The 23,353-nt window shown below is 45.0% G+C and overlaps 1 protein-coding gene across 4 annotated transcripts in view; it reads left to right on the forward strand.

Moving 5' to 3' along the window:
* The window catches only part of SMAD2 (SMAD family member 2), a 40,040-nt gene extending 25,889 nt beyond the window's left edge, over positions 1 to 14,151 (forward strand). For all 4 annotated transcript variants that reach the window (XM_083403004.1, XM_083403007.1, XM_083403005.1 and 1 more), the window contains 8 exons: positions 971 to 1,164; positions 3,255 to 3,389; positions 4,947 to 5,021; positions 6,981 to 7,034; positions 9,449 to 9,661; positions 9,801 to 9,938; positions 10,131 to 10,275; positions 11,426 to 14,151. In XM_083403004.1, the coding sequence (XP_083259130.1) occupies positions 971 to 1,164; positions 3,255 to 3,389; positions 4,947 to 5,021; positions 6,981 to 7,034; positions 9,449 to 9,661; positions 9,801 to 9,938; positions 10,131 to 10,275; positions 11,426 to 11,549 (1,078 nt within the window). In that variant the 3' untranslated portion in view covers positions 11,550 to 14,151. The remainder of the gene's footprint in view (positions 1 to 970; positions 1,165 to 3,254; positions 3,390 to 4,946; positions 5,022 to 6,980; positions 7,035 to 9,448; positions 9,662 to 9,800; positions 9,939 to 10,130; positions 10,276 to 11,425) is intronic.
* The last annotated feature ends 9,202 nt before the right edge of the window (positions 14,152 to 23,353 follow it).

Here is a 23,353-nt window from a genome sequence, read left to right on the forward strand (position 1 = left end):
CTAGTGGAAATGCTTCCTAGTCAGCAAAGCATTTTTTTTAAAAAAACTGATTTTGCCTTAAGTGTTCTCAGCTGATGTTTTAACCAATGAAATTCTAATTTTGGAAAAGGAAAAAAAAACCCTCTCTCCACATCAGTGCCGTTCTGAAAAGGGGAAAACTTGGGGTGGGGTGGGGGATGCAACCATATGGTCTGTACTTGTTTAATAAGAATTGGGGGCAAGTGTGTGTGTGTTTAAAACAGATTGCACACTGAGGGGGGTATTTTTGGCGGGGCGTGGGGTTAGCTGATCAGGTATGTGCATTCAGAGACTTACGGAAGGTGTGGGACACAACTTGGGGAGTGAGCAGCTTGTTTAGGTTTTTTGATGGTTTTTTTCCATGTCACCCTTACTCGCATTGTGTACTGAGGTTTGTCTTTCCCATCCCATGAGTCATAAACCATCTGCATTTGTGTAGGCCTAGGCAGTCTATCTTAAAACTAGCAAACCTTTTCAACTGGTAGCAGCAAGGGGTGCGAGGAACCGACCGTGAAACCACAAGCAAGCCCAGTGTATGCCGAACGCAAGCTTCAGGTTGGGAAGTGATGTGGATTGCTTGGAGATCCGACCGCTGTAACCTTACGCGCAATCTTGTATGACAGAGATGTGCTTAAAGCAAGGAGCAGCGTCAACTAAGGTGTAGCATAGTATTCATGGTGAGCAGGCTTAGGTGTAATGTCCTGTTTGCTTAGATGTGCAGTCGTTGTCACCAGCGCACCCTGTCACCCAGGGACTCCTTGATTTCAAGTGCCAATAATAGTAGTGTATGCTTTAACAATAACACTACCTCTTACCTGAGAACATCATAAATGTCTTTTGTTGGCTCTCTGGTTTAAAGGGGTGGCGGCAATGAGAGGTACAGAATATCTTGGCTTATATGTGCTTCCTGAGAACTTCCCTAAATGTTCTGGAATACTTTTCCTCCCTCTAGGTCTCTTGATGGCCGCCTGCAAGTATCCCACCGTAAAGGATTGCCACATGTTATTTACTGCCGTTTGTGGCGCTGGCCTGACCTTCACAGTCACCACGAACTTAAGGCAATTGAAAACTGTGAATATGCTTTTAATCTTAAAAAGGACGAAGTATGCGTAAACCCTTACCATTACCAGAGAGTGGAGACTCCAGGTAGGAAGATGGCAAGCTGCTCTTGGCGTATCGGTGTCTGCTGCCCTGGCTTCTTTTGCTAAGAATCTTACTAACAATGTGTGCAAAGCTGAAGTGAGAGGAGTCCATGTTATTGTTTTGGAATTCCAAGAGCTTGAGTGAGAGCTAATCCAAAATTTAATCGGACAATGGTGCTTAAATGTTGAAAGGCATTGTTGTTGTATTGAATGCATGTGTTTGGCGCCTCCCAGGATAGTTTGGAATTGCAAAATGTTAACAAAAATGCTTGCAGCTAGGGCAGCAGAGCGTCTCTTTCAAAACTATTTGTTCTCAGTTGCAGAGACTGGGAGCAAAACACAGTACTTTTTAACATAAGTTCAATAAATGCACATACAGCTTAAAGGCTCCCCCCCCCCCTACTTTTTCAGGCATAGCCACTAAGCTGACTTGATGCTTAGCCTTTTTTCGTATCTGGGGAGTGGACTCCATAGATGAGCAGCTACTACCTGGAGTGCGTCTCCCTTGTGGCTTCCACCAGTAAAAATTCAAGCATCAATAGTAAAAAGAGATGCATGCATCTAATTTTTTTACTGGCAATTGTTCAAGGAGCTTGGAATGATGCGTCTCCACTCCTGCTTTATCTTCACAACTCAGCCATATGCTGGGAAACAATGTCTGGCTCAAGGCAGCCCAGTGACCTTTGTTGCTGAGTTGGGATTTGCACCCTGGTTGTCCTAGTTGGATTTATGTTCTCTAACAGAATGTTGGACAAAGGTGAGAAAACCGGGGTTCAGATGTTGACTGTAAAACTCATTGGTTGGCCTTGGGCCAGCTTCTATCTTCCATCCTTAAACCTACTTCACAAAGTGGTTATGACTAAAAACAGGGAATGCCCATGATATCCAAAACTCCATGGAGGAAGGGGAAATAAATGTGACTGCCCGTCTTAATCTTTTCTGCTTGAGAAAGCACCTAGGGAACAGAGAGCCAAGAGACGAAGGCTGAGCCAAAGACTATTCATATATCTGTTGTGGGTAGGGTTGCATTCTCTCTGAAAGGTCAGGTTCATAGTTTGGGGGGTGGCTTCACATTCGTTGTTGACTAGTAGTGTCTTTTATCAACTTAGGGTCGCAGCTAGCAGTCAGCCTATCTAGATACAGTGCCACTTAAATCCAGTCTGGAAAGCTGGATTGGGCTCCTCTGTCTTGGGCTACATTTTGAAGACTGGAAGCTTCAGCTGGTTCAGAATGCAGTGGCTTGGAGGTCACCTCCAAGGAGCTTCCTGAATGAATAGGGGAGTGGAACCCAGGTCTTTTTTTATTTAAGGAAATGGCTTTTTGCAGGCCTTTCCCACCTGGCCTGGAAGGATGGGGCCCTGATTGACTCCAGCTACAAAAGCTGAGGCTGCTGAACGGCCTTTTGGATTGGGGTATTGTTTGCTTGGGGGAGCGGGGCAGGTTGTTGCTCTTTTTGATACTGATTTTTTGTACCCTTATTTTAGAGCTTACCACCATTTATGTCAAAAGTTTTTAATTTGGTTGTGATTTTTTAAATGTTTATTGTTTGACTACTTTTGTTACCTTTGTAATTATGTGTTTTTTCATGTTGTAAACCACCTTGAGCATGGTTTTAACTATGTTTTGTTTTCAAAAGTTGCTCATAAAATTTATTAAATAAAATGAATTAAAAATTCAATACATCCTGCTTGATTCCAGGGGAGATAACACTTGCCATGTTCTCCATACTGGATACTTGTGGCCTCTCTGCTACCTAATATTTATCTTGTCTTTTTTTCTTGAAACAAAACTGATCCATCTGGTCATTATAACTGGTTGAAAATGATATTACCTAACATACTGAGGCTGCAATCCTCTGCATGCTTACCTTTCAGTAAGACCTATTTACCCAAGTAAGTAGCTGTGCAATTCTGTGGTTGTCTGTTGAAGTAAGTCCCAAAGTGGGAGTTGTTTCCAAGTAAACATCCATAGAACTGCACTGTTAGTCCCACAGATAAGATTGATGCAACTTAGTGTCTGCACTAATCTAGCAAAACTATAGCAAATCTAGGCAGTCTCTTAACATTTTTTGGGAATTTGTTTCTCCTCTCCCAGTTCTGCCTCCTGTCCTCGTACCACGACATACAGAGATTCTGACTGAACTTCCACAACTTGATGACTATACTCATTCCATTCCCGAAAACACTAACTTTCCAGCAGGAATTGAACCACAGAGCAATTACATACCAGGTATTTATGTCAAAGCAAATGGCGCGACGAGTGGCCTCCTGCCATCCGAAGGACTAATTTCAAGTACAACAACCAAAGAGAAAGCAAATACTGTAGGGAGGAGGGTAGGGCACCCCAGGATTTGAGTTTCTTTGCAGCGGCTGTGCTGTTGGTAGCATCTCTGACCCTTTAGAAGCCTGTTCAGCTTTCAACATAATCTTTATCAGGATTGATAACCTGCCCAACTCACAATTGAGTTTGGTATCAATGGATTGTAGGGAATGGACTTGACATTTGATCATCTGCTGACATCCTGGATTTGGGATAAGAGGCACAGTCCACTCGGGCTTCTAGTAGGTTTTAATGTGTAGGCAGTAAACATGTACTAAATTCTGCTTCCTTGTTTTGTTCTTCAAAGCCTAATTCAAGGTGGCTTTATAGGTTCCAATCTGTATAGGCTGAGTCCAGGATATATTTGAGAGTACTTCTTACATAGAAGCCCTCTTGTCCTTTAAGATCTGCAGATTGACCCCTGCTCGCTCTCTTGGCTATGGGATGTAAGACCTCTGGCAAAGCATTTTCTGCCTAGAGACACATCTCAATCCTCTTCCTGATGATTTGTAAACCAAAGAAGTGTTGCGTCTTCTTTTTCCAGGCTTTAATCCATGTAACGTCCGATGTGCCTCTAACCCTGTTTAGCCACAATTGGTTCCCCTACATCAGGGGTCAGCAAACGTTTTCAGCAGGGGGCCAGTCCACTGTCCCTCAGACCTTGTGAGGGGCGGGGGAAAAGAATGAATGAATTCCTATGCCCCACAAATAACCCAAAGATGCATTTTAAATAAAAGGACACATTCTACTCATGTAAAAACATGCTGATTCCCGGACCATCCGCGATTTAGAAGGCGATTGGGCCGGATCCGGCCCCCGGGCCTTAGTTTGCCTACCCATGCCCTACTTTGATTTGGCTTTGTGATTGTTCTAGTCTCTTATATTTTACGTATAAGCCACCTGCAGTGTTGTGGCAGGCAGATAGGATCTACACTATGGAAACAGATCCTGTATGCTTTAGATATGATTGGATACACATTGATTCATTTTTCTTAACATCTTTTTTTAAAAAAGCTATGTAGGTTCTCATATACTTCATGTTCTCCAGTACCCGTTCCCAAGGGAGGAGGGAAGATGGGTGTTTTTGTTTTCTCCTTGGAGGACTAGAGCACATTGGGATGTCAGCTGGTATTTGGCTTGCTTTGGACTGGTTATAATCTAGTCCTGTTTGTGGTGCACCCTGCTTGGCCTGTTTTTCAATCAGCTCTGCTAGAAATCCATCCATCCACAGTGTGTAGGGGGCATGTAGCCTAGAGAGCAGGGGAAATGCCAGGTGGCTGGTGGGTTTTATTCCTCTTTCCTCACATAACATAGACAGTGACATAGTGAGATCCCCTGCAGTTTATAAAATAAAGGCTGTGTGCACTCTTTAATTCTGCAAATTTCGAAAGCTTTAATGTGTGCAGGTTGTACATGACGCTGAGAGAACCCTTTCATTTAATGGCTCATTGATTGTACTTTTGGTAGAAACACCACCGCCCGGCTATATCAGTGAAGATGGAGAAACCAGTGACCAGCAGTTGAACCAAAGCATGGATACAGGTAACCGTCTTAATTCTTACGGAAGACTTTAAATATGTAAGGGGGCTTAGCAAACCTCCCTTTGTACCGATGAAGATTTATTAAAACATTTCTGTGCCCCCCTTTCCACAGTTCAAGGTGGCTTACAGTAACAAAATAAAAACTAATTGTGTCTCAACATGGGGTTCAGCCTTAATTTAGGCTGACGGGCAGTTCGCTCCTTGGAATATGACTCCACTTCCAGTTGTATCAGGTGATAGGTACATATCGCACTAGCGGCAGCTTCCAAGTTGCCTTCATGGGTTGTCTTGAGTTGTGCCCCTTGTAGTAGTTAATTGAGGTTACGAAAGCATGGATCTGTGTCTCAATATCCCTTTCCCTCTAAAGGTGTGAAGCTTTTGCAGTAACTGTGCTTGGTAAAGGAGGTTTACCACACCGCACTGCCTCTTTTCAGCCCCAAGGTATCCTTGAAGACAGGAAGTGGGAATAATGTAACATGTGCAGGCTACCTTTGTCCCCCTCCTTGCTATAGAACCAGTAGCTCTGTTAAGAAAGGAAGGGAGTGAGGCAGCTGCACACCTCTTCACAGCAGGAAAGAGGCAGGTCTTGGGGCCCAGCTCCGATATAAAAAACCCGGGTTGTTACAAGTACAGTGGTGCCCCGCAAGACGAATGCCTCGCAAGACGGAAAACCCGCTAGACAAAAGGGTTTTCCGTTTTGGAGGTACTTCGCAAAACAAATTTCCTATGGGCTTGCTTCGCAAGACGAAAATGTCTTGCGAGTTCCTGCGATTTTTTTTCACTCCCCACCCCCTTTTTCTAAGGCACTAAACTGCTAATAGCCTTTTAGCAGCTAATCCGCTAATCCCTTAAGCCTTTAATAGCCGCTAATCGCGCTAATCCACTAATAGGGTTGCTTCGCAAGACGAAAAAACCGCTAGACGAAGAGACTCGCGGAACGGATTCTTTTCGTCTTGCGAGGCACCACTGTACAAACTAGAAACAAGCCTGGCTTTTGATACCCCAATTTGTTAACAGGCTGTAGTTTGAGTGAGCTCCACTTTGCCAAGTTTGGATGCAGCAAAAAAGAAGGGCTATCCGTTTTAAACTGTGAACTAGCCCTAGTCCAACTAGCAGTTGTTGTGTCTAAACCAGACCTTTGGTTTATGCAAGTGGCCAGGCAACCATTTGAGTTTAGTGCAAATCCTCTTAATACTGTAATCAAGGGGCAGCGTGGCCTTCAGTGTCCAGGGTCAAAATGGGGACGCTGTGGTTGGTGAGAGGTTGAAGTGCTGTGGAGATAAATGTCTGCAAAGATACTCTGCGCTGAATGTGGGTCATTTCTTGGGAAGTCTTGAAATGTGTCAAGAGGCATGAATTGTATTGTGTGCAGATCAAAGAGCAGTGCTTGTCGTAGGACTAACCTTGCAAAGTTTTGTCTTTTTCTTTGCGGAGCAATTATGTAGTGGCGAAAGCACAGGTTATCAGCTTGTTTGATGGTGTTATGTGTATGGGGTTTTTTGTGTGTGCCCGTACCCCCACCCTGATCCCATAACCTTGGGTTTTTGTTTTGTTTTGCTACTCCTGATAGGGGTAGGCTTAAGTAGTAAGCCAACCGAAGTTAGCCGAGGAAACGGTTCAGTTTCTGCTCGCCTTCAGTTATGGCATATGCTCCGTCCCAGGCTGCAAACATGGGTATTTCTCAGTCTTTGTAATACAGGGACAATATTTGCTGTGCATATGGCATGAGGTTACTGGCATTTGTCAAGTTAGAAAAAAGCTTGCCTTTGGCTCACTTTCCAAAATATACTTTTGCTGAACAGGAGCAATATTGTAGCTTATTCAGAGTAAATCTAACCTGGGATTGTCCTAGTGAAAACAGGTCCCAGGACCTCAAAACTGCTGCTGGCACAGCCTCCAAATGTGATTACTAAAGTGATTTTTTGTTGTGAACTAACATTTTTTTGTATTAATTCCTCAGGATCTCCAGCAGAGCTGTCTCCCAGTACACTCTCTCCTGTCAATCACAGCTTGGGTAAGTTGTAAACACTTCTCTATAATAAATGAGGTAAATGTGCTTGCATTTGGTTGATTATATTAGAATCCACTGCAGGTGGAATTAACTTACGGAGTATGGGGAGAAGTGGTTTATTGGGGTGCGGGGATTAGCAGGGACAGAATCTTTTTAAGTTTATTTTAAGCACCTCTCCTGTGTCATGTTTTAAGTATGGGCACCTATGGTTTAATTGCTGTCTTGTGTGTTTTAATCAAGGTGTATTCTGTGCTGGACCAATGTTGTGCAGGTGGCTTTTTTGGTAACCTGCTGAGTAGACACACTGGGTAATGTGCTGTTCATAAATAAGCAGTATGTGGAATATCTTCTGGACACATACTTGCAGGCTAAAGTAACTACAATATTCAAAGCATTGGAATAGTGCTTTTTTAGTGTTGTAGCTGTTTTGTACTCTTCCTCGGTAGTCCTTTGAAAAGTCCTCCAAGGTAGATTTGTAATGTCAGCTGTATCCTATATGGGAAAGCTGAGGCTTAGAGGGCCTTTCCTGATGGGGGTGAGCAAGGTTGGGGGGTGATTTGACCCAGGGCTTTTGTTGTTCATGGCTTGGTTACTTGGCCACTCTGCTACGTTGACCTCCCCCCCCCCCCCCCCCCCGCCGCAAATAAAATCCCTTTCTGTATCTCTGGGATGTTATTTGTTAAAAAAGCATATTGTCCTGTTACTGCAGCCCTTGTGAGAGGTTACTGGACTGTGCAGTAGTCTGCCACTTTTTAATAGAAATAGGCAGACTATTTGGCATAAATGGAAAGGGAAGAATTGCCTGGTTTATTTTTTTTGTCCTAGTTGGCAATGTGGAATGGTTTGGGGAGGAGCAAAGAAATATTTGTTGGCAGTCAATTTTGGCTGGTAGTTGATCTATTATAGGGACATACTTTGTGGTCACAGTTATATCATATTGTCCTGTAAGAGCTGTTTTTGAAGCAGACTCCCATGAAAGGTAGTGCACTCTCCTTCCTTGGAGTTTTTAAAGCAGAGATTGGATGGCCATCTGTCTTTGATGCTTTAGTTGAGATTCCTGCATTGCAGGGGGTTGGACTAGATGACCCTTGGGGTCCCTGCAGTTCTATGACCTATGATTAAGATTGCCCTTGGAATCTCTTGAAAACTAGACACTGCTGAACTGATGTCTAGTTGATTCAGCATCTTCTAGTAATATTTTCTCTGAGGATCGACTCTGTGTTTTGGGCACCTTTAAACTTGGATATTGCTGTGTTAGGTTCCACAGTACATAATGCAATTGCTTCCTTCTTTTGATCATGGGAAACGTAGAGGTGGTTCACAGTATGTCACGATGCATGTCTTGTATAGTACAAGGTGTTCTCTGGATGTGGAGCATTTGGAAAAATCAAGCATTCCAGACAAGAACATGCCTTTAATTTTGTGTGTACGTGTGTGTACACACAGAGTGTGTTGAGGCAACTTGGAGAGAACTAGAGGTTTTGGAGACTTGTAAATTAGCATTAAAAATATGTTAAGCTTGTTGGATCTGTCGCACAAGATGAAAGAGAGGAAATGCAGAATGCAGAGGTTTTGAAGAAAGTACCGTATTTTTTGCTCTGTAAGATACACTTTTTCCCTCCTAAAAAGTAAGGGGAAATGTGCGTGCGTCTTATGGAGTGAATGCAGGCTTTGCGGGCTAAGCTAGAACAGTGAGAGGGAGCGCTGCACAGCGCTCCCTCTAGCTGTTCTAGCTTCTGGCTTAGCCACACAAAGCCTCTGCAGGGCAGCGGGGAGCCTTTATCCCGCTGCCCTGCGGAGGCTTTGCGTGGCTGTCCGTGGCTTTTGCGGGAGGTGGGGGAAGTGAAAGAGCGTGTGGCTCTGTCACTTCCCCCACCTCCCGCAACAGCCCCCAAGAGCAGCGGGGAGTGTGTGTGTGGCTCTTGGGGGCTTTTCCCCGAGGAGGGAGAAGGGCAGCCCGTCAGTGACTTCTTGGGGAAAAGCCTGCAAGCACTGCACACATGCTCCACGCTGCTCGTGAAAGGCAGCACTGAGCAGAGCCTGGGATGCACACAGGCTCTGCTCAGCGCTCCCTTTAAAGAATATTTTTTTTCTTGCATTCCCCCTCTAAAAACTAGGTGCGCCTTATGGTCAGGTGCATCTTACGGAGCGAAAAATATGGTATATTATGTCTTTTCTGCTCAAACAATAGTCAATTAAATGTTTATTTAAGCCAGTGAAGGAAACTGCATCGAACACAATGTGCAGCTAAGAATTCTTTGAGAAGTCTAACAGAAGTCAAGGGAATTGCCTTGTTTAAGGAGCACAACTAGAGGAGAGGATTTGGGGAGTATAGCCTTGACTAGCTTCCTATTGCCAAATGATAGTGCAGCATTAATACAGGTTAACCACAAGAATTCTTCCTCTTTCCTTTCCAGACCTGCAGCCGGTCACCTACTCAGAGCCTGCTTTTTGGTGTTCTATAGCATATTATGAATTAAATCAGAGGGTGGGAGAAACCTTCCATGCGTCACAGCCTTCACTTACTGTAGATGGCTTTACGGATCCATCAAACTCTGAAAGATTCTGCCTAGGCTTGCTCTCCAATGTTAATAGAAACGCCACTGTGGAGATGACAAGAAGGCACATAGGTATGTACTTCTCGCCACGTATTCCAGCGGTTCTCCTGCTTCCTCTAACCTTCTTCCCTTGATCTGCTGAAAAAACAGTTCCTTGACCTGGCAAATTTTAGGTGCTTCTGTTCATTTCATGTTCTTTTTCTTTTTCTAGGGAGGGGAGTGCGCCTGTATTACATTGGCGGAGAGGTTTTTGCCGAGTGCCTAAGCGATAGCGCAATCTTTGTGCAGAGCCCCAATTGTAATCAGAGATATGGCTGGCATCCTGCAACCGTGTGCAAAATCCCACCAGGTAAGAGGTGTATAACCAGCAGAGATCAGCCATCATTTCAGTGTATTGAAACGTATTTATTTGCCTTGCTGTGATGCCTAAAGAAAAGACGTTTTGAAAAAAGTTGGGGTGTGATTGTGATTGAATCACTTAAACGTGTGTAATGTAATGGTACCGATCATTCATCCTTTTACCGTTTTTCTTTTTTTGTAGGCTGCAACCTAAAGATCTTTAATAACCAGGAATTTGCTGCTCTTTTGGCTCAGTCTGTAAATCAGGGGTTTGAAGCAGTGTATCAACTAACCCGAATGTGCACCATAAGGATGAGTTTTGTTAAAGGATGGGGCGCTGAATACAGGTACAGAGTGGCATTCCTCTGCTTGTTAGTAGAACCATCCTGCAGACGGGATGTTAATGTAGGCCTGACGTTCCCTTTTACAAATTAAGGAAATTGGTATCATATTGTCATCTTCAGATGAAGGGTGAAATAGAAATTTAATAAATAAAATCATTGCCCTCATTTTATTTGTACGCCACCTTTCCTATAGTTAAAACCATTCTGGTGATACATCGCAGTGTTGAAAACCAGATATCGCCCAGCCCCAAATTGGTGACAGAACTTGCTATTGGGGAGGGGCGGTTGAGGCACTGGCTCTTTGCCCCTCGTGGTCTTAAAAGTGGCCCTGCAAGCTGATTGTTGAGCGGGGACTCTAACCAGGGGTCAGCAGACTTTTTCAGCAGGGGGCCGGTCCACTGTCCCTCAGACCTTGTGGGGGGCTGGACTATATTTGGGGGGGGGGGGAATGAACGAATTTCTATGCCCCACAAATAACCCAGAGATGCATTTTAAATAAAAGCACACATTCTACTCATGTAAAAACACGCTGATTCCCAGACCATCCGCGGGCCGGATATAGAATAGAATTTATTATTTATACCCTGCCCATCTGGCTGGGTTTCCTCAGCCACTCTGGGTGGCTTCCAACAGAGTACAGTGGTACCTCAGGTTAAGTACTTAATTCGTTCCTGAGGTCCGTTCTTAACCTAAAACTGTACTTAACCTGAAGCACCGCTTTAACTAATGGGGCCTCCTGCTGCTGCTGCTGCTCCGCCGGAGCGCGATTTCTGTTCTCATCCTGAAGCAAAGTTCTTAACCCGAGGTACTATTTCTGGGTTAGTGGAGTCTGTAACCTGAAGTGTATGTAACCTGAAGCGTATGTAACCTGAGGTACGACTGTATTAAAATACAGTGGCCTGTTAAACATTAAAAGCTTCCCTAAAGAGGTCTGCCTTCAGATGTCTTCTAAAAGTCTGGTAGTTGTTCTTCTCTTTGACATCTGGTGGGAGGGCGTTCCACAGGGCGGGTGCCACTACCGAGAAGGCCCTCTGCCTGGTTTAGAAGGCGATTGGGCTGGATCCGGCCCCCGGGCCTTAGTTTGCCTAAGCCCTTAGGTTGTATGCTGGCTTCGCAGTGTATTTCATCCCCCAACTCTTTCTCCCTTCTTCAGGCGGCAGACGGTAACAAGCACTCCCTGTTGGATCGAGCTTCACCTGAACGGGCCTTTACAGTGGTTGGACAAAGTATTGACTCAGATGGGCTCTCCCTCAGTGCGCTGCTCCAGCATGTCGTAATGCTCCTCGTCTCCACTAGCGCGCTTGAAATGCGAAGTCCGGGCAACAGACTTAAATATTAACAGCTCGTCTGTCGTAGTAACTCGTGTGTGGTCTCCATGAACTGTTTCCTATCCAAAAAGTTCAGAGAGAGAGAGAGAGAGAGACAGAAAAGCACTTGAGGGTCTCATCAGTTTCTAAGCACCTTGTGGGTTTTGTTTCCTATACTCTGATGCTCTAGATGAAAAGTTAGTGTATAGAAACGCCTTCTGCCGAAGGAGGGAGGGACATATTAAATACTTTAATGGTGTTTTTTATTGGGTATATATAAATTGAGTGTCCTAAAGGTTTACCAATAACATGAGTGGTTCAGTTAATGTATCATGGGACCCCCCCCCCCCCCCCGCAATTTTGACACCATTCTGCTGTCCTGAGTTTAAATTCCCATTGATAGATGTGCGGAGCTCTTTGACTTAGGCAGCCATCTCGTAAAAAGCCCAAGTTCTTGCTTCTCTATATTTTTTTATATTTTTATATATAAATATATATGCAGGCTTTCCGCTGCCCTATAACAGACTTTATGCAGAAAATCTCCCCCCCCCCACCTTTTCCAAGTGTACTAGCTGTCACCTTAAAAACCCCTCTTTGGAGCGGGAGCAATTCTTGGGTTCCATCTCTTGAAATCTTGCGTTGTTGAGTATGCTCAGCGGGCCTGAAATAGGCAGTGCCACGTTCAACCTTTCACTCCTTGCCCCCACGCCCACCCCCCCCGGGCCAAACCATGCTTTAAAAAATAGATCCTTCCATTGCTCACCTAAAGTAGTGGCATCTGTTGCCGGCGATGGGTGCTGCTGGCCCTGAGGTCCAGCTTGCACCTTAGTTCAAAAATATGGCGGGAGGTCGTTCCTGGGAGATGCACCAAACAGGCCACTGCAGCTGTAACTGTGTGTGGTCTTCTGACTAGGGTTAAGAGATCACAAGGAGGATTATGCTTTCCTGCCTTCTTCTCCCTCCTTCCCTGTTAGCCATGGTTAATTGCCATGGAATCAACATTAATGTGCTAATGGTTTTTCACCTTGACCATGGCTAACAAATGCTACTGGGATCATGCTTAGCTTGGATCAAGGAGGGAGCGGAGGGGTTCAGACCTGGGTGGAAGCAAGGAATCTCTTAATTGCCGGCATCAGCCCTTTGCCTGGAGTGTTACAATCTCTTAAATGCTAGGTCTGCAGCGCATGCGCACATGCAGCCGTTGCAAAATAAGTTTTTTTGACTGATAATAATCCACATTTTTCTCCCAAGAAAGACTTGTTCACCGCCTTCAGATTGGTGAGTGCGCACTTTCAAAGCAGCACCCTTATTTTTCAGAAGTGACAAGCGAGCAGCTGTAAGATGTTGCTGGTCCTTTTGTATCTCGAAACCCTTTATGAGAACTTTCCCTTATCCAGACAGCAGAGATGAGTATGTGAAATGCAGGAGTTGAACTCTATCCCTTTGCACTCGGCAGGGGTTTGTTTGTTTGTTTTTTAAAAAGGTTGCCAGGATGCAACCCAGAGTCTCATCTCCTTTGCTCTTAAATCCATTGCTAAAATGCAGGAGGAGACACAAACTCCATCTCCTCTCCCTCCCAAGGTGTAGTGGGACTCCAGATACGCCAGGCAACAGTTTTGGGGCGTGCAGATTGAAAGGAACGGTTGAGAGCAGCCGCACCATCAATTATCTCCTGCTTCACTGGTAGATTTTTAAAAGAGAAAAGTCTAAATCAGATTTAATCTGGCTGCCCTACCAGTTTTCCCCTCTCTCCCACACAGTGAAATGCAACTTCCACAAGGGTTTGAACATAAAACTTAACATTTCTTTGAAGGTTTACCGGGCTGGTCCGAACAAAATCGTATGGCTTTGCTTAATGAGCATTCATTGCAGAAGGAGCTGATCTCGCCAAAGTCACTGCTTCTGCAGACTCCCTAGGCTGGGTGTTGCGACCAGCCATAAAAAGAGAAGATTCCCTAGTACATGTTATTGAGAACCCTTGGACACTACATCTGAACCTTGCTTTAAGAAATATTTTGAATTATATTCTACAGATAAGTCTGGGTTGGGTAAGGGTTGGGAAACTGTATAGCAGGGTTATTCTGACTTGAAAAGTATACATCTTACTAACAATCTTGTGATCTAGCCGTCTGTCATTCTCTTGTTGTTGTGGCAGTAGCAGGATTGCCTTTTTTTGTCTGTTTTCTTTCCTCCCCCCCCCACGCCCCACCCCAAATCGTTTATTTGCACTAGTATTGTACTTTGTAAGTACACCTAGTGACAACTTCAGCTTTGAGAACAAACGTGGCCAGTGTTAAGCTTTGCAATCAGCTGACTGAACGGAAGATAAATGATGGATTTTTTTATGCCTTAAGAGATAGGGCATAGGAGCAATACCAAATATCGAGCCTGAGGGTGGGCAATCAAAGTGGGTCAGACAACTTTAAAAGAATTGGCGAAGCCATTACCAATTTGTGTAGTTTTACCAGTAGCCTAATGTATTGGTAGAACTTGTGAACCTAAGAAATAAGCTTTCATGCGTGTTGCATTTGCCTAATATGTGAATACACTAATAAAAAAAATTTAATTCTCACCATGGCTTGTTTGAATGGTTAAGCAGCAACATCCTCTGCTTAGAGGACTGCTTCATATACTGTCTGTGAATATAACTGGTCCAGGATCCAAAAGACTGTGACTTGTTTTGCATGCCTAAGGGAGTCTGATTGAACTTGTGGAACGACATCCCCAAGAGATTGTAAAGCTCTCTTGAAACTGGAGACGGGGGTGGGATTTGCAATATGGCATGGTTTGATGGGAGCAGGTCTGCCATTCCAAAGCAGAAAAGCATGTGAGGTTTAAAAAATAATAATAATTGGGTATGCCCATGGTTGACATTGTGGGCTTGGAAATTTCAGCTCTTTTGAGCATCTTTTGCTTCCTTGGGGGGACAAAATGCTTTCATTGTCTAGCAGGTGTGAAAGCACAATGGCTTGTGTATATTGCTGGAATGATTTCCAGGAACTTGATGCATCAGTATAGAAGACATGGCTGCTGTCAGGCAGTAATCACAAAACATTTGTGGAAAGTGTCTTTCACAGAACTTAAGTTAAAGGAAAAACCAGTTTCTGATCCTCAGTGCCATAGTAGCAAGTTTGAAAGCAAGCTAGCCAAATTGTCAGTTGTTGTGAAAAGTGGGGCAACTATGCTTGGGCCTTTCTCATTTCCTCAGGATGCCTTTTTCCTACTCAGGCTACTCTCCTATCCTTCCCTTCCTTCCTCCCTCCCTCCCTCCCTCCCTCCCTCCTTCCTCCTGCCATCACATTGCTCCTTGGCAAAAAACGACAAAACCCTACAAAATCTCAGCTGTTGGCACTTGATCAGGCTAAAGGGCTTTACACTGTTGTGTTTAGTGGCAATAACCTATTAAAGTTGGTAAACATTGTGATCATCCATGCCTGGTGGTAGTCTTTTTTTTTTCTTTTTTAGAGAAACAAGTGTATGGCACAAGCGTTTTGCTGGTTGCTGTTCTCTTGAAAAGCTGTTAAAATCTGAGGGATGGGAATTTGTGTTTTAGTGACAACTTTTATTTCCAATCATATTAAGGGGAATTGTGTAATCTGCTGAGCTGTGGTCAGGGTCTGCGCTCTATGCATTGTGTCAGAGAGGCTTTTATAGCCGGCTTGTCTCATATGATACCCTGCAAAAGAGTATGCTGAATTTTGTTCCAATGGCGCCCTATTCATTTATTCCAGTTTGGTTCGAAGGCACCGTCCCCTTCCTGGCAGGTGCTCAAGTTCATTGAACTGTCAATGATAAATATAGAGCTTGTTAATGCAAAACTTGCATAGGCAGGGCGGAACTGTCCAAAGGAAGATGCCTAAAGACATGGAACAATGCAAAACTTGCAAAAATGGACGGAAATTCTTGGCTCTCAGCTGTTCCTCTTGAACAGTGGCCTGTGTTCAATTATGATAGCTGAAAGCGAAGTTGGTGGTGTGCTACTTAGAAGCCATTTAAAAACCTGATAAAACAGAAGAGTTTTTAAATAAGATTTCCAGTGGACATAGGTCAGGGCTGTAACGTTTTCCTTGGCCTCACCCTTGTTGCAGGGGGATGTGGAGTTGTGGCCTTCCAGGTATTGAGTAATAAAAGACAGCCAGGCCACAATTTACATGTATAAATTGGGTCCAGGAAGAGAGCGGGGGGTGAGAGGTCTCGAAAACCAAATTCTCTGCAAAAGGAGACTTTTGAGTAAATGGTCAGTGCCGTGGCTCCCTTCATCATGACCAGTGTTCAAAATTAGTTAGGTGCATTTTGCACCTGACTTTTGACCAATTGCGACCAAGTGAAGATGCCTGGTTGCCAGGATAGTGCCCCACATGTCCACCATCTGGAGGTGCACACCTGCAAACCATTGGATTTGGACTGTTTTCACACGCTTAATACCCCATCCTGTAGAATTCTATGAGTTATATTTTATCTGCACAATCTGAATGGATTTCTGGAACCAAAATGCTTTTTCCTGTGTAGCCTGAGCAAAAGCAGTCACCTTTAAGAAAAAGAGGTCGGAACAGACCAGTATATATGTGGACTGCCCCTCGATCAGGTGACTTTTCTTCTTTTAAGTTCTCAAAGCTCTTGACCCAGCTCAAGGTTGTCATCTGAACTCGCCAGATGTTTAACTGATAATCAACCACAGTCAGTCCATCATTTGAAAAATAAGACTTTAGAGACACCTTGCCCCCAAATGGCAAGTAGACATTCCATTTTGGCAACCGTAACCTTTGGTTTAAGGAGCCTTTTGGCACCTAGCTAATATATCCGAGTTTCTAACACTGATCCAGACCTTGCAGAAAGGTAAGTTTTGGTGTGAAATGTCAGAAACTGTGCCCAAGTCAAGGGTCACTTCACCAATGAAAGAATGGAGCAGACTGCTTTGACGTTTTGTGAAGTAAGGAAGCATTGCCTGGGAGTGCAAACCTCTCAGGTTTTGAGGCATTTGGTAATGTGGACATAAACACACGTGTGAGATCTTCAGTAGGTCCTGTCTGTGTGTATCTCACTGTCTATTGCAATTTGAAATTGAGGGTTCCTGGTGAGTGTCTCACCATTTGAGGTAAAGGAAATGACTCTGACAGAATGGGCCTTCTTGATGACATCCCAGTTGGTGGAACATTATCCCCAGAAATCTTTGCCTGCTGTTGCCCTTAATCATAGCTGTCAACGTTTCCCTTTTTTTAAGGGAATAGGATTCCAAATAGGATTCCTCGCAAGAAAAGGGAAAAGTTGACAGCTATGCCCTTAATTGTTATGAAGACCTTTTTGTTTGTTTCTGAGGTGCAGTTTTGATTCTGCTGACTGTTCAGTGCTGGTCTTGAGACTTTATTTTTTTATTTTTTGCTTAATTGGTTTTTGTATCGCTTTTACTCTTTTTGAAAACTGCCCTGAGAGAACAATTGAAGGGCCCTATATGAATACAGTGGCACCTCGGTTTTCGAACGTAATCCGTTCCGGAAGACCATTTGAGTTATGAAACATTCAAAAACTGAAAACTCAATACAGAAGCCACGTGGCATGTTCGACTTCCGAGGTGTGTTCAAAAATCGATGCATTTCTGGGTTTATGGCGTTTGCAAACCAAAATGTTCATCAACGGAGGCGTTCAAAAACCGAGGTACCACTGTACTTTCATTTGCAACTTTTTTTGTGCCAGCCTCTGCCCCTTTTTATGCCATCCTCCTTTTTCTCACCCTCCCTTGTTATGAAGCATTCCTAAAAATACTCAGCTTTTGCTATGATAGCCTGCACCTCAGAAGGAAGAAATCCAACCAGTGGCTTCAAGTAACAAGAAAGGAGATTCCAACTCAACATTGGGAAAAACTTTCTGACAGTAAGAGCTGTTCGACAGTGGAGCGGTCTCTCTCAGGACATGGTGGACTCGAAGGTTTTTGAGCAGAGGTTGGATGGCCGTCTGTCCTGAATGTTTGAGCTGAGATTCCTGCATTGGGGGTGGGGGGTTGACTAGGTTGCACTACAATTCTGTGATTCTTTGTGGGGAACTTTCCAGGGGTCTCTTGCCAAAGGTGTTTGGGGCCAGAGGCAAGGATGGGTGGAGCAATAGATCTGCACAACTGAAGTTTCTGCAGGCATCCCAAGCAGAGAAGGATGAGGCATACCTGCTGCTGGAGGACCCATTTGAGCCAGGCAAAGACATTCACGGAGGGCACAAAGGGAGGGTGTGGCCTTTTCAGAGTCCCAAGGGCCACAAAGGAAGACCCGGGGGGCCACATTTGGTCCTCTGGGGTGGTAGAGCCTGAATGTGTTTTGACCAGAGTGGAGTAGCACCCATCGCTTGGTGCCAGAGCCTCCATTCGGCATGAAAATAAGTCCCAGGTTCAAGCCTTGGCATGTTCAGTTAAATGGACCAGGTAACAGATTACGAGCTAAGAGCCTTCTTGTGTCAAAGATCCTGGAACCTTAATTCATTTATTGTCTCATTTGTAGATCTTAGCACATGGTTCAGGAAATTATGGTCTGGAGTCAACGTTCCTTGACTGCCAGCAAAAGGCTTGTTGGGCTAATGGGGTAATGATGACACAATATAAAATCATTACTATTTTTTTGTTATTTATTATTCAGTACCTTTCATCTGGATCACAGAGAGGTTTACAGTCTAAAAATCCAGCGCACCAGTTGCACCAGAGGGAAGGTTGTGTAAATGGGGGTATTAGGGTGACACAGGTTCGCTGAACAACAAGACATGAAAACCATCCTGGCTTTCTGCACCTTTTCTTGTGCAAGCCATTCCGCTAACGTAACTAAAAAAGTAAATGGACCCCTGACCATTAGGTTCAGTCGTGGCTGACTGGGGTTGCGGTGCTCATCTCGCTTTATTGGCCAAGGGAGCCGGCGTACAGCTTCCGGGTCATGTGGATAGCATGACTAAGCCGCTTCTGGCGAACCAGAGCAGCGCACGGAAACGCCGTTTACCTTCCCGCCAGAGTGGTACCTATTTATCTACTTGCACTTTGACGTGCTTTCGAACTGCTAGGTTGGCAGGAGCAGGGACCCAGCAACGGGAGCTCACCCCGTCACAGGGATTCAAACCGCCGACCTTCTGACTGGCAAGCCCTAGGCTCTGTGGTTTAACCCACAGCGCCACCCGCGTCCCGCTAGCACAACTAGCACACCGCTAAAGAACTTCAATTTAGTGCCACATTGAATTTCTTCCATTGTCTTCAAAAAGTTGAAACACTGTTTTGTATTCCGCTAAATGGTGTTTTGCCAAAGAGATGTTGGGGAGATAGAATGTTCTAGAAAGCTCACAGGGAGAGACATACACTCTTTCTCTCTTTTGGTGATCAAAACCAGAATCGCTTTTATTTGTTTCTGCTGCTCCCATACCAAAAAGCCATGATTCCACTGAACTTGAAAGAGAAGTTGCAGAGGAAATTACTTGCGCTGTATTTTTAAGGTTCTTTTAAAAAAAACGTTACTAGAGGCCACCATGATTTCTGGACTTGAATGGAAGGTTTCCATACATCAAAGGCCTCCCTCTTGACCATGAACTGCTAATTTTTATGTTGCATTTGAAATCCCCTCTCCCTTGCCATTTTTAAATTGGATTGTAAAAAATAAAAATAAATGCAGTTGTAGCCCCTGGTCACAGAAACCTAGAACTGGGAATTATTTTTAAAACACGAGCATATTACTGGCCTTAAAATGAGAGAGGGAAGAAAATGAAATCCATATTTCATGAAAGATACATGTTGAAATCATGAAAGGAGATATTTATAAGGGAGCCACAGCTCATTTAAGAAGGATGGAATTCTTCCTTTAGTCAAACCACATGGTCGGCAGCTAAGTGATCTGTCAAATGATGTAACTGTGTATCTACCCAAAGCAGTATGCCACTTCTTTTCTGCTTTCAACCACTGTTGGAAGTGCTCCTACAGCTAGCATGCTCTACAGTAGCAGTCAGCAACTCATGGAGGACTGGCCCTATCGTTAGGTAAAGTGATGTGTCTGCCTAGATGCTTGAGATGGGGAGAGAGTTGCAAGCAAAGAACCAAATACTTGCAGATAAAGTTACATTGTGCAAGGGAATGTATCCAGAAAGGATTCATTCAAGTGTCCTGCATGCCAGGAAACAAGATTCCTGCAGCTCTGTTATCTAATGTTCTTAACAGAGAACAACTTAAGGTTTATGTACAGCGGTTGCAATTGGGTTGAACCACAGGTAATACAGGTTACACGGTAAGGGGGAGGATGTTAGGATATTGAGTTTCCATTCCACCTTTGGAACAGGCATGTGGAGTTGTTGTACGTCACATGTCTGTTTACTTCCAGCACAGTCTCCTGGTAACTTCCGTGGTATATAGCTTTTGCCTATTGCTGTTTGCTTGGACACAAAGGTAAGCAGACATGTTTTTTTCCTTTGTCCTGATGCTGAATAAGTGCTTGTAAATATGCTTACATATGCCTTTGTCCTCTACTTCTGTTGCAAAGAGTTCTTCTCTCTGCAAGCTTGTGTGCTCAGTCTCTAAAGGTCTCTGAGGCTTGAGTCGCAGTTTTGATGCTGTTCTGAGAACCGGAGTTCACCCAGCTGCCAGCCGTCTCCCCGGACGCATCCCAACAGTAATGACTGTCCTCCATAAGAAGACCCCCCAAAACCCATCTACTGCAGCATCCTTTTCCCACAGTGGTCAACCTAGATGTCTCTGTGAAGCCCGCAATCAGGTCCTGGGCACAACAGCACCCTCCCCACTTGAAATTCCCAGCAACTTGTATTCAGAAGCACACGGCTTCCAACAACGGAGGCGAGAGCATAAACGCCACAAATCTATCTAACAAGATTTGTCGACTGTAAAGCCAAACCTCTAAACCGTTTGCAGAACTGTAAAATGGAGCTTTAAAAATTCTCAGCAGAAAAACAGTTAAATACATAAAAGCATTGAAAAGGTGAATTATAATCGACAATAGCTGAAAAGAGAGAAAGCGTGTAACTCTGGGTGTCCCCCCCCCCCAGCCGGAACTTGATGGAACTCAGTTCTGGCACCTCTCAGGTGGGTGCCATTGCCATTATAAGAGAACAAGCGAAGAGTTCATGGTGAGTTCTGGAAAAATGGTACTGGTAACTTTATTATTTTGTTATTTGTTAGACGTGTATACCACCCTTTAGGGACGCGGGTGGCGCTGTGGGTTAAACCACAGAGTCTAGGACTTGCTGATCAGAAGGTCGGTGGTTTGAATCCCCATAACGGGGTGAGCTCCCGTTGCTCGGTCCCTGCTCCTGCCAACCTAGCAGTTCGAAAGCACGTCAAAGTGCAAGTAGATAAATAGGTACCATTCCGGCGGGAAGGTAAACGGCGTTTCCGTGCGCTGCTCTGGTTCGCCAGATGTGGCTTAGTCATGCTGGCCACATGACCCGGAAGCTGTACGCCGGCTCCCTCGGCCAATAAAGCGAGATGAGCGCCACAACCCCAGAGTCGGCCACGACTGGACCTAATGGTCAGGGGTCCCTTTACCTTTACCTTTATACCACCCTTCATTTGTAGATCTCAGGGCAGTTCGCAACATGAAAATACAATACGAAAAGGACAAAATGCATAATAAAGATTAGAGCAAAAACAAACCAATAACACCCCCCCAAAAAAACACATTTAAGCGGGTATCTGATGTTAATCAACCTGGTTGAAGAGCCATGTTTTCACCTGGAACCTAAAGGTGTATAAGGAAGGCTCCAGGCAAAGCCTCCCTGGGGAAAGCATTGTACGAAAGGGGAGCCACTGCAGAAAAAGGCCCACTTCATGTTGTCATCCTCTGCAGTTCTGCATTTCTAGAGAGGCTTGAAAGCAGATAATGAAAAGGCACAGCGAAGCCTTGTGTCAATTGGCAGGGAGTTCCAAAATGTAGCTGCTGCTGCTGGTGATACCACTGCTGCTCTGGAATATTTGTTACAGCAGTGTTTGTGTGTCTCTGTCTGTGTCTGTCTGCAGGCAGGGCGATCACGGCATTAAGCCTCTCTTCCTTACAGAGGGGAGGAGTCGTGAGCAGGAGCCGTTTCCCTCGTTGGCGGGGGGTGTTTTGGCCCCTGCCCAGCTGGCCCGGCTGCCGCGCCACGCCCCCAGGTAGCCAGCCAGTCAGGTGGAGGCTTGGGGGCGGAGTTTAGCCTCTCATTGTGTTTCAGCGGATCACCCACCCTCCCTTTAGTTCATTGCTTGGTTCTTGACATTGCTATGGACCTGTGGTTGGTCGCCTTGGTTGTCCAAGGGGCCTGGTAGGAATTTTTATCCAACTGTCACAGAAGTAAAACAGACAATTAAAACAATGTACAACAATAAATTTAAAAACAATGTGCAACAATAAACTATCCCAGGGAGTTGACCCAGAGTCACCCATGGAACCGAGTTTGGGGATTTTCATGACGGACTATTCTGAGTTGAGAGATGGTCTGTGCCTACAGATCTGTACACAGAATCTGGCGACCATCCAGGTCATCTTCTGATCTTTGCCTAACAGGAAAAGGTCCTGTACCCCCAAGTGTGTTTTACAAGCTGGTGTCCAACCGTAATAAATCATCTATCTATCTATCTATCTATCTAACTGGCAAATAGGCACTGGCCACTTGGTTTTTCGCCTACCTCGTAGCAAATCGTCACAACTTTTTGGGTATTGGTGGTTAGGCATTGGAATATGTTTGTGTATTGGAGGGCAGGGTGTGGCCATTGCCTACCCCTCCACTTTATGGGTATTCCAGTAAAGGAATCCAGCGGTCGTGGATCCTGTCCGACGCCCCTGCTGGTGGCTAGGGCCATGGCACGACCCCCGGTGACATCAGGGGGTGCTTTCAGTTGTATTTGCGTCAACAGGCTCCTCCCACTGGTGGTTAACCCTTGATAGACTCACCCCTCCCTGAGGGGGTGGAGTCACTCGCTGTGGTTTATCCAATGCCTAAGCCAATACTTCTCACATGCTGTAATCAATAAAGTTGTGGCCTTTTTTAGCCCATTAACCTTATATATGGAAGTGAGAGCTGGACCATAAAGAAGGCTGATCACCGAAGAATTGATGCTTTTGAATTATGGTGCTGGAGGAGACTCTTGAGAGTCCCATGGACTGCAAGAAGATCAAACCTATCCATTCTTAAGGAAATCAGCCCTGAGGGCTCACTGGAAGGACAGATCCTGAAGCTGAGGCTCCAATACTTTGGCCACCTCATGAGAAGAGAAGACTCCCTGGAAAAGACCCTGATGTTGGGAAATATGGAGGGCACAAGGAGAAGGGGACAACAGAGGACGAGATGGTTGGACAGTGCTCTCGAAACATGAGTTTGACCAAACTGTGGGAGGCAGTGGAAGACAGGAGTGCCTGGCGTGCTCTGACCCATGGGGTCACAAAGAGTCAACAACAACAGTGAACCTTATATACCGTTTCCATGTGTCTGTCTTATCCTCAAGCAGGTGGCAGGTCTTCCAATCACAACTCGTGTTGGAGGATAGAACTGAACATCACAGGGCCTTCTCTGTACCCCTAAGGCAGCCTCCTGTCCCCAGACATGGCGAGGGGTTCTGTACTATCACTTGAAGCTGGAGGTGTTGGGAGTTGACCCTGGGATGTTCTTTGTGCCAGGTGTGTTCTGCAGCTGAGCTGTTACCTGCTGCTGAGGATTAGGCCTTTGCCTGTGTCCTTGTGCAGCTAGAACACTTAAACCCATGGGATAAACAGTGACCTTGAAACCAGGATGAGAAGTGCCGGTTTGCCGCGGATATCTGAGCCTGTTTTGCCTTGAGATCT

This window comes from Podarcis tiliguerta (assembly GCF_965153285.1).
Source record: "Podarcis tiliguerta genome assembly, chromosome: 11".
Taxonomy (NCBI): Eukaryota; Metazoa; Chordata; class Lepidosauria; order Squamata; family Lacertidae; genus Podarcis; species Podarcis tiliguerta.